General features: G+C 58.6%; 1 protein-coding gene across 1 annotated transcript in view; it reads left to right on the top strand.

The window, feature by feature from the left end:
- Positions 1–369: 369 nt before the first annotated feature.
- The window catches only part of VAV2 (vav guanine nucleotide exchange factor 2), a 136427-nt gene continuing 118866 nt past the window's right edge, over positions 370–17930 (top strand). The window contains exons 1-3 of the mRNA XM_044920438.1: positions 370–461; positions 699–792; positions 1202–1318. Coding sequence (XP_044776373.1) covers positions 370–461; positions 699–792; positions 1202–1318 — 303 coding nt within the window. The remainder of the gene's footprint in view (positions 462–698; positions 793–1201; positions 1319–17930) is intronic.

Raw genomic sequence — 17930 nt, 5'->3', positions numbered from 1 at the left:
TTGGGGGGCAGGGGGGGTCGCATCTGCGGTTTGTTCTTGCTTGGTTCAGAAAACACCGTACGCACACGAAGCCAGTGAGTCTGTGTCGGCCGTGACCGGGGACCAGCCGTGGCTGGGGCGGGAGGAGCGGCCCAGCCCAGCTCCGGGGCCGGGGGTGGGCACGGCCCGCGGGGGGCACACGGGCAGGTGAGATGCCGCTCGGTTTATGCTGGGCCAGCCGTAGCTTGTGATTGCAGCCTGCCCTTCGTCTCTGTCCCTGCGTTTGCGTTTCCGGTGGGTGGCACACGCTCTAGTTGTCTTGCTGCCCTGGGCCCTTAGGGAGTGGCTGTTGATGAGGACGAGCGCTCTGAAGCTCCAGGACCCCGCACCATGCATGCCGCTGTCCTTGCCTCGGGGACGCCCTTGCCAACTGGACTGGTGGGCCGTCGCTACCACACCCAAGCGCTCACAGTTCCCTCAGGGTACACAACCCAGCGAGACATCGGTTGGAAAGCCGGCCTCAGGAGCTGAAGCCACTGTCCCTGGTCTTGCAAATGGGAATCAGTGGACAGGATTTGAACCTGGGACTGAGCCACTCCAAATCCCGCTCTCCAGGCCACCTGGTCTGCTGCCCCCATGCCTTCTTTACCAGCTCCTTCTCCACGGGAACTGCAGCCGGCGATCCCGTTCAGCTCCCAACCCCAAACCTCCCGCCCCAGTTGCTTCGCCAAGCGCAGTGCGGGTGGGAGCTCAGATGTGGGGTTGCTGGGTGGAGGAGACGCCCCGGATGTGGATCTGGGAACTCTGGCCCTGGTGCGTCCCCTAGGCTCCCGCCATGACTGGTGTGTGCCGTTCCCGGCGTCCTCCATGGACAGCACAGCTTCCATGGGGGCAGGTCTGTGCCGGGGAAGGCAGTGAGTGTGTGCATGCAAGTGTGCGTGCGTGCGTGTGTTCGTGCTGTTTTTGCTGACTCAAGACCAACATATTTCCAGTCACGATCATCTGCGCTGGATCCTCTGGGTGGGGGTACAGGACAAAGGGTCATGAGTGGCCAAGGTGAGCCGGGGGTACTGGTGGCGTCCGGACCAGCGGGCCGGCGGGGCTGAGGCTTCCCAGGGCCCGAGTGCGCGTCTCTGCCGGCAGCCGGAAGCCAGAGTTTGCTGCGGTGACGGCCGCTCTTACAGACCCTACAGGCTCAGCGTTCTTTTCTTCTCTTCTCTAGTTCCTGTGCTTGAAGAACATCCGCACCTTCCTTAAAGTCTGCCACGATAAATTTGGACTGAGAAACAGCGAGCTGTTTGACCCCTTTGACCTCTTCGACGTCCGAGACTTTGGGAAGGTGAGTGGTCTTCTCCAGTGTCCGGGCGCAGTGGCCGAGCGCCAGCTCAGTGCGGGGTGGGGGTGGGGGGCCGGACGGGACAGGCCTGGTCCCTCCAACACGGCGCCACAAGGGCCTTTCCACCCCTGTGTCCCGCACGAGCAGGCTGGGATGGGGACCATTATGTCTTCTGATGGATGGAGGCTGAGGGCTCGAAGGAAGAGCTGGTTCTGTGCTGCGTGCAACCCGGGGGGTCCCCAGTCTTCGTGCACTCTCCAAGGACGGCACCACGCCCCCCCCCCAGGGCTTTTGCACAGGCTCAGCCAGACAGCCGCTTCCCGGACTGCTCGAGGAGCCCATTTCCACCTGCTGATGGGAAATATCAGAAGATATTTATTGCTTAATTTATCGGAGAAGCATCATCGGGGACTGGGTGTTTGAGGAAATGTGCTGTGAATATATGATTTATGAAATGCAGGGGGACTTCTGTATTTGCTGTTGCAAGTGCGGAGAAGTCCGTTCCAGTGCTAGGACTACCATCGGTAGCCAGGACTTCCCCATGAGCCACCTGGCCTGATGGGACTCTCCCCGGGTTCTGGAATTCGCTAGAAAGGAGATTCAGGGACCCCCTCAAGAGCCCATCCCTGTGTGATTGCCACTTCTTATCAGTTTCCGTTTCCCCCGGAAAGGCTCACTCGCTTCCCTGCTGCTGCGGTGCCCCTTCCTGGGGCCCCAGGCCGCCCTGCTTCCCTGTGCCCCGGGCACGTGTGCTGGGGTGGGAGCACCGAGGGTGGGATGGGGTCATGCTGGTGTCCTTTGCCGTCAGTGGGCTTCTCAGTTCCCCGGAGTTGCTTTCAGAGGGTTGGAGCTCCTCTCCTCTCCTTGTTCTTCCTTGTGCGTGGCAGTGCCCTGGGCAGGGAATGCACGCACACACACGTACATATATACTCACGCACAGAACTGCTATTTACAATAACCGTGTAGAGAAAAAGACAGGATACACCCTGGCCAAATTCATTTCTTGGCCGGCGGTTAAAATGCAGATGATCCAGTCTATAATTCCATTTTAGTTTTGATTTGCTACCGCTGAACGCAATGATGTAAGTAAGACGTACATAAATTCAGATCAAACTCTCATCGTACGACCCACCAACCGTGTGGCCACGCGGTTTACAAGGGGGTGCCCCTCGTCAGAGGTTCCAGTGAGGCGGCTTGGCTCCAGGGTGATGTCCCAGCTGCAAGCAGGGGGGCTGTGTGGAGGCTGCTGCTGGAGCTGGCCTCCGGTCTGCCCACATCGAATTGGTGATGCTTTGCCACGCCGTGGCCTCTGCTGTGGAAGGCAGGAGTGGGCAGTGGATTTGGACCAGGAGTCGCGGTGGGGCGTTGCCAGGTGACGCCTTGGACCCGGGTGCCGAGCTGCATGCGGGGACCTCAGTTCATGCCTTGCACTGAGGACCCTCGGCTCCGGGAAGGGCAGGGCTCGGGGAGAGCTCCCCCCATCCTGCCTCTGCTCTCCATGTTGTGACCCTTGAGTCAGACTCCTCGAAAAACTGGCCCTGCTAATTGGCTGGATGACTTGGCAGGTGACCCGGTGCCTCTGACCTCTGTTTGCCTGGCTTTGGGAGGTGGCGAGGCGTCCAGCCCCTCAGTAGGTTGGCCTGAAATGCCGAGCATTTGTTGCTGTCCCCCCCGCCCCAGGATTGGCCGAAACGGAACTAGACCCTCGTAGATCTGTGGCCTCTGATTTTTTTCCCTCTATTATTTTACTCATAAGTCTGCACCTTTGGAAGACAGAACCAGAGAGCTAAGCACATGGACTGCGGACCCTTGCAGGCTGGGTTCGAGTCCAGCGAGCAGCCATGCCCAAGTGACTGGCTCAGTTTCTCCAAATCCTACTTGTAAAATGGTGGTAAGAACATCACCCTCTGAGGTCTGCTGAGCAGGAAGTAGAATTGTGTTCCTGGAGTGCTTAGTCCCTGGCACACGTCCCAGGAAGCTCACCCTTGTTCTTCGCCTCCCTTCTCCTCTGTCCTTTGGCCTCATGTTGACTGTGTGGAAGCCACGTGGGGCTCCAGCAGAGCCTGGCCTGCCCCCCCTCCTGCCCCGTCCTCCCCGTCCATCTGGCTGAGTGTCCTTCTCGTTGAGCTCCTCCTGCCCCGCGCGTGATTCTTACCGAGGTAAACCTGTGGTTAGCGTTTCCAAGCTGGGGGCCAGCAGAGGTTTGGGGTGCTGGGACGTGCTCTCCCCAGAGGGGCCATTGTTCCAATCTGTTTGCTTGGCTAATCCCTCCTGATGTCCAGGGACGGGATACCCTGGAAAAACCAACACAAGCAAAGCCCCAGCGCCCATGGCCTGCTTTGCTTGGTACCCAGACGGACAGGACTCTCCCACCCCTGGAGGGTGATGCTGGGCAGGGTGCAGCAGTGGACAGGAGAGCTTGCTGAGGGCAGGCTGCTGAGAAGGAGCGCGTCTGGTCTTTATTCAGGTGTTACCTCCTGAGATGGGCCTGGCGAGGAGGTCCCTGTGCGTAGCTCCATCTGGCCACAGAGACAGAGTGTAGGTTCTGTGCATCACTTCAGGGATGTTTACGGAGGTTTCCCCGTGGGCCCGAATTCGCCTTCTGGCCTCCAGGAGCTCAGTCAGCACGGCCTGGCAGTTCCAGATGGGCCTGGTGGCCCTCACTGACGTCAGACCGTGAAGATGTGACCTCTCGCCCTGCCCTCCCGCTGACCCCCGCTGCTGCCCCGGAGCACTGAGTTCCAGTCTGCAGGAAGGCAGTGTCTGTCCCAGTACTGAGCACAGCGCTCTGTAGGGTCAGAACTGACCCTTTGTCTCCTGCGTGGGTGAGGCCAGGAGGGCAAAAGAAGTGATGTCTAGAGCCAAGTCTGGTTGCTGCTGACCGGAACCTGCCTGGAGCCTGTGTGGAGGGGTTTGCTGACACTTAATCCGGGGGAAGGGTTTGGGACTGGTTGGCGGGAGGCTGCCCAGCCTGGGTGTGCGGGGCCAGGGCCCGGAGGGGCAGGTTTCCGTCTCACTTCTTGATGGTTGTCTTCTACATACAGTCACGGCATTCTGGAGTACAAAGGATCCTAATGGATCCTGGTTAGTTAATCTCAGGCTGCTTTAGAAATTTCCAATTTTTTGGGGGGGGGGTGTTATTTAAGAAGGTTTGATTGCGTTCAGATCCAGTCCCTGTCCTGGTTTCTTTGTTCTTTTTCTAAGCAGCTGCTTTTCAGCTTCCTGTCTCCCGTGTTTCAGGAGTCACTCCTTGGGGAGAAAAGGCACTGGTGCATTCATTCATTCCTCCGTCCACCCACCCACCCATTCACACACCCATGCACACATCTACCTACCCAGCCACCCACCCATCTACCTACCCACCCGCCCAGCCATGCATCCATCTACCCACCCAGCTACCGAGCCACCCGCCCATCTACCTATCTACCCACTCAGCCACGCATCCGTCTACCCACCCGCCCAGCCATTAAGCACTTAATTTACCATGCATTTTTGAAGCATTCACTAGGCTAGAGATAAAAGGGAGAGAAAGTCTTGCATGGCTTTTGCCCTCCAAGGGGAGGCCCAGATTAGCTCCTGTGCCATCAATTATAGAAGAAAGGAGAGAGTGGAAACCCTAGAACTTTCCCAGAAGCTGCCCGGCTCTGACCCACCTCTCAGCCATGACACTGGAGGTTTTCCTCTGTGAGTTCGTTGTGCGGAGGATCTGGCGCACTGAAAGCAAGGCTTGTGTTCTTAAGGGAAAGGCTAAGGCCCCCTCCTCGGGGATACCGCTGTGGAGAGCTGGGCTGATTGCCTCATTCTTCCTGTGTACAGACCGGCCCGCCCCCTGGCCCTTGGGCATCTCCTTGGGCCTTTCTGCTGGGGGAGAGTGGGCCGGGCAGGGCAGGTGCAGAGGGAGCTGGTGTTTGGGGGCCCACGAAGCTTCAGAAGGTGTTTACTTAACCGGGTTCTCTGCTCCCTGGCGAGACCCTGGACAGAGGCCTTGGGGCAGTGGGCAGGTGGACCCCTGGAGACCCTCGAGGGCTGCGGGAGCCCTGGGTGCTGCCAGCCACTGAAGGAGCGAGCCCCGCTCACCAGAGGAAGCCGGCCAGGTGCTTTCTTTCCAGAGCCTTCTCTCGTGTGGGTCCTGTTGGAGCAAGGTGTGGAGGTGGCCGGCCGGAGAGAGAGGGGCTTAGCAAAGCAGACTTTGCAAAGACTTGGGCCCCTTGAGCTTTCCTTTCTGCAGGGATGAGATGAAGACAGTGTGGGCCCTCACGTGGCACATGAGGTCTCAGCAAGGACATGAAGCCTGGGTCCCGGTTGGGTTTACTAGTGGTTTCTTCCTCTTCCTGCACTTCCTTCCCCGCCACCCCCCAACAGGCTCCATCCAGCAGGAGCTGGAGGATCTGGAAAATTGGCTCCGGAAGTCGTTCCTTCTTTGGTGGCTCCCCTGGTATTTCTCACATTAAAGGGATTGAGTTTGGGTGGGGCGCGTGTGGGGCATGTGAGCCCGCAGGGCTTGCTGGTGGGAAATCCCGCCGGTACGTGGACCCTTCCTCTTTTCCCTTCATGCCCTCTGTCGGACGCACAGGGCCCAGAGTGGGAGGGGGCGTGGGAAGGCCGCACGGGGGGCCTGCTTCGGCTGGATCTTCCAGGGAACGCCATTGCCCTGGCTTGCAAGCTGATTGGGAATTTTGGAGAGAAGATCCTGGTGAGACTGCAGAGTTTCTGTGGCTTTCTTCTGGTATTTTGGTCCCTGGAGAGCGCAGAGAATAATCATGACCAAGGGACAGCTCCACCTCCTGATTGTGCGCTGGCCCCGTGGGTTGGCTCACATGATCTTCCCGTGCACCGTGATGTTGAGTGTCCTCACCCCACCTCACAGAACAGGAGGCCAACACCAGCCTGCAGGGAACTGCCCTTCCTGGGCCCTGCTCCCCACTCCTGCCGCACTCATTCCCTTCCCTGGGCTTCCTGCAGGCCGCCCCCTGCCCAGAACTGTCTCCCCATAGCTGCAGGGCCGCCTTCCTCCCCTCTGGAGTCTCTGTTCAGATCTCACTGTTGAGAGGGGTGGCGTGCCCCCTTTGCTGCCGGCTCCTCTGTGGACAGCGCTGCCACGAAGTAACTCGTCCTTTCTTGGTGTGCCTGTCACTGTCCACCTCCTGGCCGTGGGGACTTGGGTTACTGATGTCTCCCAGGTGTCTAGAATCGAACTCACACACTGGGGCACCTGCCTGTGTTTGCATGGATACGTGGATCTTACAGGAGGAGCCCGGGAAGCCTCTAGTCAGGACGGGGGTGGGGGGCACCTCGCAGTAAGCCCTGGCGCCCTCCGTGGGTCAGCCGCCTCGCTGGGGCCCGAGGAGACTGGGCATCCAGGACCTCCCCCCAGGTGGCGCCCCATCGCCGACGTCAGGGACCCGTTCCCAGTGTGTGCCGCCCCCGGCCCAGGCCGCCCTGCCCGCCTGGGACCCACAGGTGCCCCTGGTCAGCGGGGCTCGCTTTAGCCTCCGTTTGGGCAGAACCGATGACCCTCGAGGAAGGTCTGCACACCCTCCAACAAGTGGGTTTAATTCTCCGATTTATGATTCATGAAGACATTGTCTAGGCTCAGAAACTTTAGAGGTGGTTGAAGCTGGCCCTCAGCAAGGCTGGGGCGGTCCCACGGGCCGCTCCTTAGTTTAGTGTGTGAAGGGGGCTGGGGCCTCTCCGGGATCCCCATCCCCCCTTCCTCCCACGCTCCCTCTTGTCCTCCTCCTGCCAGTAGCAGTGGCTCGCAGGTTCGGGGCTCCCTGCTGGCTTCCTTAGGTCCCTCAGGGGCCTCATGAAGTAGGGAGGTACCTGAGGCCCAGAGAGAAGACACATCTTGCTCGGGCCCCACAGAGACGGTGGAATCGGGGGTCTGTTGGGGCCCTGCTGGGAGAGGGGGTTCTTGCGTATTCTGCCGCCCCCTCCCTTCCGCCAGGAGAGGCGGCTGTATGCAGGGATGGGGCGTGGTCAGCCCTGTGGATTTCTGCCACCGGCAGGGGGTTGGGAGGCTAGGCTGGAGGCTAGGGTCGAGGCTGGCAGGGCAGAGTGGAGGCCAGGAGGCAGTGTGGAGGCCTGAAGCACTGTCCGGGGAGAGGCCGTAAGAGGACTAAAGCACAAAAGAGCAGGCTGTTGGTTGTTTAGAAGACGCATGGCAGGGAATGCTTGTCTTTCCAAATGAAGGTGAGAACAGGTGCAGGTAATTCCCTCCTGCAGTGGATTTCAGACCACTTTGGGCCTCTCAGGAGGCCGGGAGGAGGCTGGGAGGGCAGGGCCTGCTGAATCAGAGTGAGACTGCTCTTATCTGCTTTCCATATAGCATTTGCCTGGCATTTTGCTTAAATAAAGGGTTCCCAAGAGGCTAGAAATGCAGTTTGAAACCAGTGGTCCATAACAGCCCAGGCCCGCCTCCCCGGGTTTGGGGCTTTGGTCGAGGGGTGGAGGGGGTGGGTTGTGGCAGGCCTGGTTGCCCCTGTGGGATGACTGGATGATGTCCTGGGCGTGGGAAGCAGGGGCGCATCTGCCAGCATCCCTGTCCCTCCCGACTGCCCTGGCTGGGTCCAGAGCCCGGATCTGCGTGCTACCCCATGCCCCCTTAGCTTCTGTCTGTCGGACACAGGGGCCCTTCCCCCGTCTTCCCTCAGTTCCACTCCCTGTCTCTGCTGGGCACCCTCCTCTGTCGGCCTGTCCTTACCCCCACTCCGTCCCCCCAGGTGTGGGAGATCTGGCACGAGCTGCCCCCCGCTCCGTGCTTGCCCATCAGCACACACTGCAGCTCCCCAGCAGTCTACTGGGGAGTTGGCCCACGAGACGGAACCGGCTTGCTCTGCGAGACCTCCTGTGTGTTCCCGCTGTTGCCGTCTCCCCCTCTGCTCCTACCACCAATCCCACCCACTGCTCGCTGTCCTGGGGCTTCTTGGCTGTGCTAGAGCTTCTAGAAGCCAGGTAGAAATGGAGCCGTTGAGACAGTTTTCAGAGCTCCGGGCGGAATGGGGCCCAGATGGCACTGGGCTGGATTCAGAGGTCATCTCACCCCTTGGGGCCACAGTCTCCCCATCTGTAGAATGGGTTTGCAGCTCGGCCTTCCCTCTGAGAAGTGTGGAGGAGGACCTGGCAGGGTGCGGCCGTGTGTGCTAGCTTCTGAGCCCGCAGCTCTCAGGGTGGTGCCCTTGTCCCCACCCCCGCTGAGCAGGTGGCTGGTGGCCTTGGTGGGGGTTGGGGTGCGGCCTGTGGTTCCTGCCACCAGCTTGTGCTGCGTCAGCCCCAACATTGATTTCTCTGTTAAGTGTCTGCATCGATGAGCGTGTCCCCTGGGCGCTGTCTGGTCAGGGAAGGAGGTAGCAGGCCGCCTCAGGCACCCAGGCCCTGCGCTGTCGCGCGTTTGCCCGTCCCCTCCTCGTGTGTGTTCACTCGCGGCGTACAGAGCCCTGGGCGCTCACTGGAGGCCGCTTGTTTGATGACTCGCAGACACTGACACCGCGGTGACCACCTGCACGTCGTCGGCCAGGCGCTCTGGTCTCGGAGTCCACTGCGCACTAATTACTTGTTCAGATGCAGGAGCTGCCCCAGGCCCAGGAGGGCCCATGCGGGGCTGGCGTTGCAGCTTTCCCGCTCCAAACAGTGCCTCCTACTCTCTGCGGGCTGTCCGTTCCGGCCGCGGGGAGCCCACCCGCTTTCCGGGGACCTGGACAGCCAGGCGCACACATGCACACACACGTGTGCACCCCCTGCATGCACACACGTATGCACTCACATGCACACATCTGTGCAGAGTCAAAGAGGCCCTTCGGATGCTGACCCGCTGTTTCCTAACTGGGGTGGGGGTGGTTTTCTTTGCTCCCTTCCAGGCGCAAGCCATTGGCCGACACAGCCTTCATGGTGGCGGAGGGAGTGAGGCGGGGGGCTTTCGGTTTCAGTGCGGGAGTCCTGAAAATGAACAAGTGTGACGAGCCGTGCGGTCTGGGCCTGCCCCCGTGTGGGCTGGTCAGCTCTTGTGCGTGAGACTGGGGGCCTCTGGGCCCTTGTGATGGTCCCTCCAAACCCCTGGGCGGGGTCCCAGGGAGGTTGTGGCGCCCACACCTGGCCCGAGAGGTCTCCTAGAGGGGCCTTGGCTGAGGAGCGACCGGACGTGTTGATGTCCTTCTTGCTCACGGTTCATTTTTGGGGAGAGTGGACTCGGACACTCTCTGGGTGTGTGTGGCGGCAGCGGTCAAACCTGCAGAGAAGCCGGGGATGGAGGAGATGGGGCCAGGAGGGTGTGCCCAGGCCTCACCGCACAAGGGCAGGTGGCTGCTCGCCTCTCTGGGCCTCAGTTTCCCCATCTGTGAGCAGACCGTTGCCTGGATGACCCCTTGGTGGTGGTCGTCCCGGGTGCGCCTGTTGTCCCCGTGGGTGTCGGGCAAGCCATGCATATCTGTGTCATCCTGTCTTCTGTGTCTGGCTTTACCCGGCGGCCCCACCCAAGCGGCTGAGAGCTAGCATTTTTCTCAGCTCAGCCTGGTGTGACTCATTCGTGCCTTTTTTGTCTGTCCGCAGTTAATTAAATATTAATTGGCTAATTGTTACTCCCCAGTGCCCCAAGACATTGTTTCTGTTGAAGCCTGACAGTCTGATGTTTGCAGCAAAAAATGCAGAACGGCATTAAGAAGGAGAGAGGGAAAAAGTAGCAAAATGTAAATAATTAATTGTGACAAGGTATCCTTTCTTGGCACGCTGGGAGGCCCTTCTCGGGTATACTGGTTCTTGCAAAGGCAAGGAGGGGTCTGCAGCCCTCAGCGACCAGGCACCAGCAGCAGGGTCGGGTCTGGGAGTGGGGGGCGCCTCCTCTAAATCACAAAGAGTGCAGCCAGGACCATGTTGGGGGAGAGGCCGCATGGAGGTTCCAAAAGCTTCACCCCCCTTCTCCCCGCCCCACGAAAGGGTGCAGCATGCAGGCTCCCCACCCCTCTGCCCCATTCAAGGATTAGGGAGTTTGGGCTGGAGCCTGTGGCTATGTATCCTGGGTGGTCCTTTTTGACTTTCATTCTTTCTCTTTTTCTTTATTTTTTAAATCTGTATTTTTTAAAAATATTTTATTCATTTATTTGAGAGAGAGAGGGAGAGAGTGCACATGCGCACACACACAAAGGCAGAGGGAGGAGAAGCAGACTCCCCACGGAGCACGGAGCCCGAAGCGGGGCTCGATCTCAGGACCCCGGGATCATGACCTGAGCCGAAGGCAGACGCTTAACCCACTGAGCCACCCAGGTGCTCTGACTTTAATTCTTTAAAAAAAATTTCTGTGATAAAATGGACATAACATAAAATGATCATTTAACCATTTTTGTGCTCATGGCAGAGGCATTCAGTGTATTCACAGTGTGGTGGGACCACCGCTGCTGTCTTGTTCAGAACTGTTTCGTTGCCCCAGAAGGAAATAGTCTCTCCTCTCCCATGCCTCAGCCCCGAGCAACCACCCATCTGTTTTCTGTCTCTATGGATTTGCCTCTTCTGGATGTTTTCTATGCATGGAACCCCATCACATGTGGCCTTTTGTGTCCGGTGTTTCTCCCTCAGCATCCCATGTCCAGGGTTCACCCCGTCGTGGCACCTGTCAGAATTCCATTCTTTTCAAAGGTTGGGTAATACTCCATTGTGTGGATACATCACCTGCTGTTTACCTGTCGCCCGTGGATGGACATTTGGGCCCTTTCTCCCTTCTGGCTGTTGTGAATCGTGCTGCTGCGAACACGGGAGTGCGAATACCTGTTTGGGTTCCTGCTTTTGTTTCTTTTGGGATCTGCCCAGAAGTGGAGTTGCGGATCCCGTGGTAGTTCTACGTTTAGTTTTTTGAAGAACTGTTCTAATATTTTCCACAGCAGCTGCACCATTTTGCATTCCCAACAGGGCACAAGGGCTCCAATTTCTGCACATTCTTGCCAGCACTGCTTACTGAGTGTGTGTGTGTGTGTGTCTGTGATACAACCATCCTAGTGGGGGTGAAATCGTATCTCACTGTGGTTTTGATTTGCATTCCCCTCATGGTTAGTAATGTTGAGTACCTTTTCATGTACTTATTGGCCATTTGTGTATCTTCTTTGGAGAGATGTCTCTTCAAGGCCCTTGCCCATGTTCTAATCTGTTCCTTGTTGAGTGGTGCAAGCTCTTTATATATTCTGGCTATTAACCCCTGAGAGGTATGTGATTCACAGGCACTCTCTCCCACTCCATGGGTTGCTTTCCACTCTCCCAAGAGTGTCCTTGGATGCATAAAAGATTTCAGTTTTGACGAAGTCAGATGTAGCTGTTTTTTCTTCTGTTGCCTCTGTTTTTGGCGCCCTGTCCAACAAATCATTTCTGAATCCAGCATCATGAAGTTTTTCTCCTACATTTACTTCTTTTTTTTTTTTTAAGATTTATTTATTTACTTGACAGAGAGCAGCACAAGTAGGGGGAGCGGCAGAGGGAGAGGGAGAAAGAGACCCCCTGCTGAGCAGGGAGCCCGATACAGGACTCGATCCCAGGACCCCGGGATCATGACCTGAGCCGAATGCAGATGCTTAACCGACTGAGCCACCCAGGCACCCCTCCTATATTTGCTTCTAAGGGCTTTATAGTTCTGGGTCTTACATTTGGGTCTTTGATCCATCTCGAGTTAATTTTTGTATGTGGTGGAACTCAGTGTCCAACTGTCCTGTTTTTCGTATGTGGACATCCAGATTTCCCAACACCGTTTCTTGGAAAGACTCCTTTGCATCGGACTGTCTCGGCCCCCTTTGTAGAGAGCCGTTTGAGCATGTGTTCGAGGGAGGGCGGGCGTTTGTTTTGAAGACAGGGAACAGAAGCGCCTACCGAGTGACCACATCTGCTGGTTTGTCCGAGAAGAGTGTGCCCGGTTGGGCCCTGCTTCACCTGCCTCAAGATCCCCAACCTTAAAAGTCACCCACCCCCAGCACCGTCCCCACTTGGGGCGCTTGGTCCACTGGGCACCTCTGCTTTCCCATGGGGGTGTCAGGCCCCTTCCTGAAGCGTGTGAGCCCAGGCAGGGAGATGGTTCTGGGGTCACGGCTTTGCCAGAGCCAAGGAAAGAGAGATGACAGGGTGGGTGTTCTTTTCCCCCAGCTCAGCCAGGTAGAGCAGGTGGGGGCTGCCCCAGCACCTCCCAGGAACGGGGCAGCGGGAAGTGGGGGGCAAGTTTCCAGCGGCTGCGGAGTGAACTGAGACCAAAGGGTGCCCGGGCCCCTCACCAGCCCCAGATGGACCAGGAGCCCGGGAGCCCCTTCTGTCCCTGTGTGCTGTCTGGTGGGGACCAGAGAGGCACACCGTCTCCCGCCCGCTCTACCTGCCAGCACCAGGAGCACTCAGGTTGACTGCTACATGCAGACATCGTTGGAACAGCCCTCACATCCAGTGCTTGTGGCTTGATTTCCATGAAGAATGAACGTCTCGGCAGACGGGCTCTGCGGAGATTTGTATTAATCTGCGGTTGATTGCTTGTTCTTGCTCAGGCCCGGGGCTTCCTCCCAGCTTCCCCACGGAGCCAGGTGGAGCGGTAGGAGCTCATGGGAACGCGGTGGGGCCAGCTTTGAAGTCAGAGCCCAGTCCCTGGGGTGGCCTCCGGGATGCGGAGGGGCTGCTCCCAGATGCAATAGGGGTCGCTGGGTGCCTGATGGGAAGACTGCTTCTTCAGGGATGGCTGGTAATCGTGGCGAAGGGGCGGCTCAGTGGACGTGCAAGGAGAACGTGAACATGGGCGGACTCGGCTGAGGCCACAGATGAGAAGGCCTGAGGTCAAGGCCAGCCCCTCGCGCCGGTCCAGCCAGCACTGGGACCGTCCCCTGCTGTCCTGGGAAGGTGCGCTCCTGGCCCGGGGTCGTGTGGACGTACCGGGCTCGGCGCAGCCTTGCAAGCACGGTGGCTGTCATGGGGCCCTCCTGGGAACGAAGTGGCTATGATTGCTGTCTTGGGGGTACCAGCACGGTGGCCCCTGGCTGCCCGCTGTGCGTGGCATGGAGGGTGTGGACACCTTTGATCCTGGTCTCATGCTCTGTGCAGTGCAGGGCAGGGAAGGCGAGCACTCTTGGGTCTCTTTAGACTGGAGGCACCATGCATGCTTGATGTCACCGCCAAGAAGGGCTGAGCTCAGGACTGAGCCCGGCGGCAGCCCTCATTCTGTCGGTGAGGCTCTGGAAGGCAGCGGTCAGGAGGTAGGTCCTGCTCTATCTGGGCTTGAGACCCAGAGGCCTGCGACCGTTGAGTGAGACTCAGCTCAGTGTCCCCCTGCCTTCCTCCCTCCCTCCCTCCCTCCCTTCCTTCCACTACCACCTAGGAGGGAGTGCCCAGCTGGGCCAGATGCAGGGGACAGAGTGCTGAGTGGGACAGACCCCACAGCCTCGGTTTCTATGCTGTGCGCTGTCTGGGGGTGGGGGGGTGGGGGGGCAGTGGCTCCCACGTGTGGGAGTTTGGAGGCTGAGGGCCAAGGTCCTCAGGGGACCTGCTGAGTCCATGTGGCCGGCCTTGCCCTCCAAGGACCCTTGTGAATATCCTCTTCTCTCCTCTTAGGGCTGTAGGTTTTCAAATAGTATGCAAATGAAGCCAACGACATTTATTAAGTAATTAGTTTTCCCATTTTTAATTAATCAAAGGCTAATTATGAGTTACATCTCCAGTTAGAGTTTCTGATCCATACTTGGAAGCAGTGCCCCACGCGGAGGGTGCGCCAGCCAGCCAGGAGGGGGGCAGGCAGGAAGTTAGGAATTGGGGGTTTTCAGTTCGGGCGTGTGCAGGGTACTTGGAGACCACGTGGACCGTGACCTTCAGGACCCCAGGTAGGGCCCCCATCAGTGTGGAGGGCACAGCCGGTCATCACTGGGCACTGTGGCAGGCTGGCAGGCGTGCGGAGGCAGCAGAGGGAGCTCCGAGGGTGACAGCAGCCCCAGCCCCAGGCCAACCCGAGGCTCTCTGTGTCATGGGGTCCTGGGAGGGTCAGCCAGGGCGCTCAGAGGGCGGGCGCCTGGGGAGGAACGGTCCTCGCAGCAGGCCGCCTGCGCCTGGAACAGTGGGCCTTAGCCAAACCCTTGTTGTGCTGATGGGGATGCAGGCCTGCTTCGTGGCCCTCTGGTGGGTCTCTTGTGGCCCCGGAAGCCCAGGCCCCAGGTGAGGGGAGGCCCAAGCACAGCCTTTCAGGACGACCAGGCGAGGCTGTCGGCTCAGCCTCTGATGGAAGACCCCCTCACCCGTGTGAGCTGCTGCTTTCTTGGGGGACACTCGGGCACAGTTAGGGGAGCCTGGCTCCCGGCCTGTGGTAGGGTCCCCACCCTGGCCCGAGTGCGGCCTTACACTGCGGTCTGAAGCTGGCAGGAGCCGGCTCTGGGCTCGAGACGAAGGGCGGGCAGGGCCTTTCACCTCTCCGCCCTGGGGTTGCCAAGAGCACCCTGTTTGTCTTGCTTCCTTGAGACAGACCGCGTCCATCTGGCGCTGAGCTCTGTGCTGTTTCCGGCTTGCATTCCTTCTTGATCTGAGGCTGAAATATTTTAGCTGGTGGCAAAAATGGCTAAGTGCCCTTTCTCCCTCCTGAGATGAGAGGAATGTTCAAGAAAAATCCAGTGTCCTGGCGCCTTTCCTCAGAGAGCGGCACTCTCTGATCTGGGGTTTAGAAAGGCAGGGATGTCGGCCCGCCCTCCTGGCCACTGGGGACAGGGAGGCCCTGGGCCGGGAGTCTGGGTGCCTGGTTTCTGGGAAGCCCCCACCCAAGGCTGTGTGGCTTTGGGGCAGGTCACAGGAGGCAGCTCTGTGGTGCCTTCGGGTCCCCTTGCCCAGCCGAGTGGGGCCCTGCTCAGGTCGGGAGGCCTGGGAGTTGTTTAGCTTCCAGTGACCTCCGCTTCTCATGAGTACCTGCTGCGCAGGTTGGCAGTGAGAACTCAGGGGAAGGGTGGCCACGGTGCTCCTCCCATGGAAGGTTCTGGAGCAGGCATAGTGGTGGTTTCCTCCAGCATTGGAAATGCAAAGACGTGGCAGTGAGGAGGCGGCTGTGGACGGTGCAGCCATAAACCCTGGGAGCTGCAGGCAAGCCGGTGACGAGGGGAAGGAGGAGAAAGTCCAGTGGTGGAGATGATTCGAGAACATGACTGTGATTGTTGGGAGGCCGTGGCTCCCCGGCGCTGAGGATGGGCTGGCGTCAGACAGGCCTGAGCTTGGGGGATCCGAGGTGCGAACGAGATGTGTGTGTGTGCGAGTGTGTGTGTGTGGAGGACCCGCGTCGTCCCAGCTAATGAGCGCTTAGAAATGCCTCCCAACAGGTGCTGCAGGCCTGGGCTTCTAGATGCTTCCTGGTGATGGAGGTAGCCGGGGGTAGCAGCTGGGTGTGGGTTCGATGGGCAGATAGAGGCACTTGAAAACGCGGGACTAAGACGATTATGCACAGGCCTTCTGCCCCGTTTTGTCTCTGCCACAGCGAGGACCACGCTCCTCCTCTGTGTAAAAATAGTTTGTAGCTGGGCTGGAGGCAGAGTCTGTAATGTTTCTAATGGTTTCCCTATTAATTTAACTGGTGGAAATCACCCTGAGATGTCTTTCAAGTGGAAAAGGAGAGATGTCCTAATACTGTGGGCATATCATTAGGAAAAGCAAATTAAATCATGTTTAATGGTGTTAGAATCTCAATCACTTTGGAAGATGGAGCCAGTGAAGCGGGGCAATGAGAGATCGCTGACGCCCTTCGGAAGGAGGTCGGGGAAAGGAGCATCCAGGCACGCTCGTGGGGGTGGCGGCGGGCCAGGGCTGGGGGGCTCAGCCAGCGAGGGCAGGCGGTGGGCAGGCAGCTGGGTGGGATCCAGCCTTTTCACAGCGCTGGGTGAGTTCTCTGTCTCAGGGCTCAGTCTCTGCCAGCAGGGTGTGGGGCCACTGTAGGCTGGGTGTGTGTCCCTCTGAGTCATGTGTTGAAACCTAACCCAGCCCGAGGTGAAGGTGTTGGGATGCCCTTGGGAGGGGAGGAGGTCGCGGGGCGGAGCCGCAGGAGAGGGACCCCAGGGGCTCCCGCACCCCTCCTGCCACGTGAGGACGCAGCGAGAAGTTATGTCTGTGAACCCGGGAGCGGCCTTGCCGGACACGGACTCTGTGGTTGCCAGGATCCTGGACTAGCAGCGCCCTGAGCTGTGGTTGTGGGCCCGGGTCCAACCAGCCTTTTCTGTCTCCAGGATTCCCTCTTTGGGGTCTTTTGGGTTCTGTCTGAGGTGGGGGGTCAGAACAGCTCAGCCCTTTATCAGATGCCTGACTGACCGGGCAGATTGCTCCCCTCCTAAGCTTTGGTCTCTTCATCATATAGGGGAGGGTGGCCCCTGCCTGGGGGGCTTAGTGGGTAAGTGAACCTCGAGGGCCTGGGCTCAGAGGCAGGTCTGATTCATCTGGAATAGCTGTGGCCCCTTGGTACAGTGTTTACATTTTCGGGGGGGCCGCTATTTTGTTTTTGAGTAGCTAATGGCATTTTGGAGATTACGCCTTTGCAACTTGCTGGATGATATCTCTAGCTCTTGTGAACATAAAAAAGGCCTCCTGTAAAAAAAAAAAAAAAAGTTTTCTCTTTTTCTCAGGGTAGGTTTTTAGTTCCCTGATACATCATGAAAAGTATTCAACTTGACGTTCCATCCTTAGGGAGTCCTATTGATGTAGGTAACCCGTGAGGCTTTATCACTCACTTCCTAGCGCTGAGGAGTTGGCTGGATCCTCTCTGGAGAATGGGTTCTGATGAGGAACGGAGAAGGAACTTAGGCCCCTCCAAGGGGCGGACAGGCAGGGGGCCCCAGAGAGGAGAGGCGCAGAGTGCAGAAAACTGAATGAGCACGTGGGCTGGCCCCTCGCTGGCCCCGGGCAGGAAGGGCTGCTTGGCTTTGTTGAAGAGACTTGTGCGTAGTCAAGGAGGGAAGCAGGGGTGGGGACTGCAGGGCATTCGGGCCCCGTGAGAGTAAGAACCTCATCCTTCTTATTTATACTTTGCTGAGCGTTTACAGTACCCCAGCCCCAAACAGCAGGGCTTCTTTGTGTGGGGCCCCTGCAGCCTCACACTCGACAGACCAGGATGCGAGGGCTCAGAGAGGTGCGGTGACTGGCTCTGGGTCACACAGGACATCAGCACCTGGGCCTCTTTCCTCTCACTTCTACCTGACCTGCCCCAGGGTCTGCACACAGAAGACCCTAAATGCTTTAGCAAGACTGGAGGCATCCAAGGCGTGCTTTGCAGGGGAAGAAAGTGGCGGTTGGCCCGGGAAAGCCAGCTACACTGGAGAGGTGGTCCCTCTCCTCGCTCCCCCTGCCCTTCTCTCTCCACCCCTGCTGCCTCCCTCTGCACCTGCCACTGAGACTCCCGCTCACCCACCCCTGCGTCTCAAAGCACCAAACTCCCCATCGGAAGTCGCGCTGTTTCCCAGGACCGGGCATGGAGAACCGGGCTCTGGAGTGGGGGCAGATGCTCTTGCTCGTTCCGGCTTGCCCTGCAGGCCCCTCCCGGCCTTTGTCAGCGCCCACCCCCCTCCCTCCCTCTCCACAAGGAGGGAAACTTCCCAGATGAATCACATCAGTTAGCATTCAGCACCAGCAACGGCTTGGCTCGGCAGACAATTCATCTTGTTCCTTT

The sequence above is a fragment of the Neomonachus schauinslandi genome, chromosome 13, assembly GCF_002201575.2.
Source record: "Neomonachus schauinslandi chromosome 13, ASM220157v2, whole genome shotgun sequence".
Lineage (NCBI taxonomy): Eukaryota > Metazoa > Chordata > Mammalia > Carnivora > Phocidae > Neomonachus > Neomonachus schauinslandi.
Note: the sequence above shows the minus strand (reverse complement) of the source record. Positions and strands in the feature narration are given on the sequence as shown.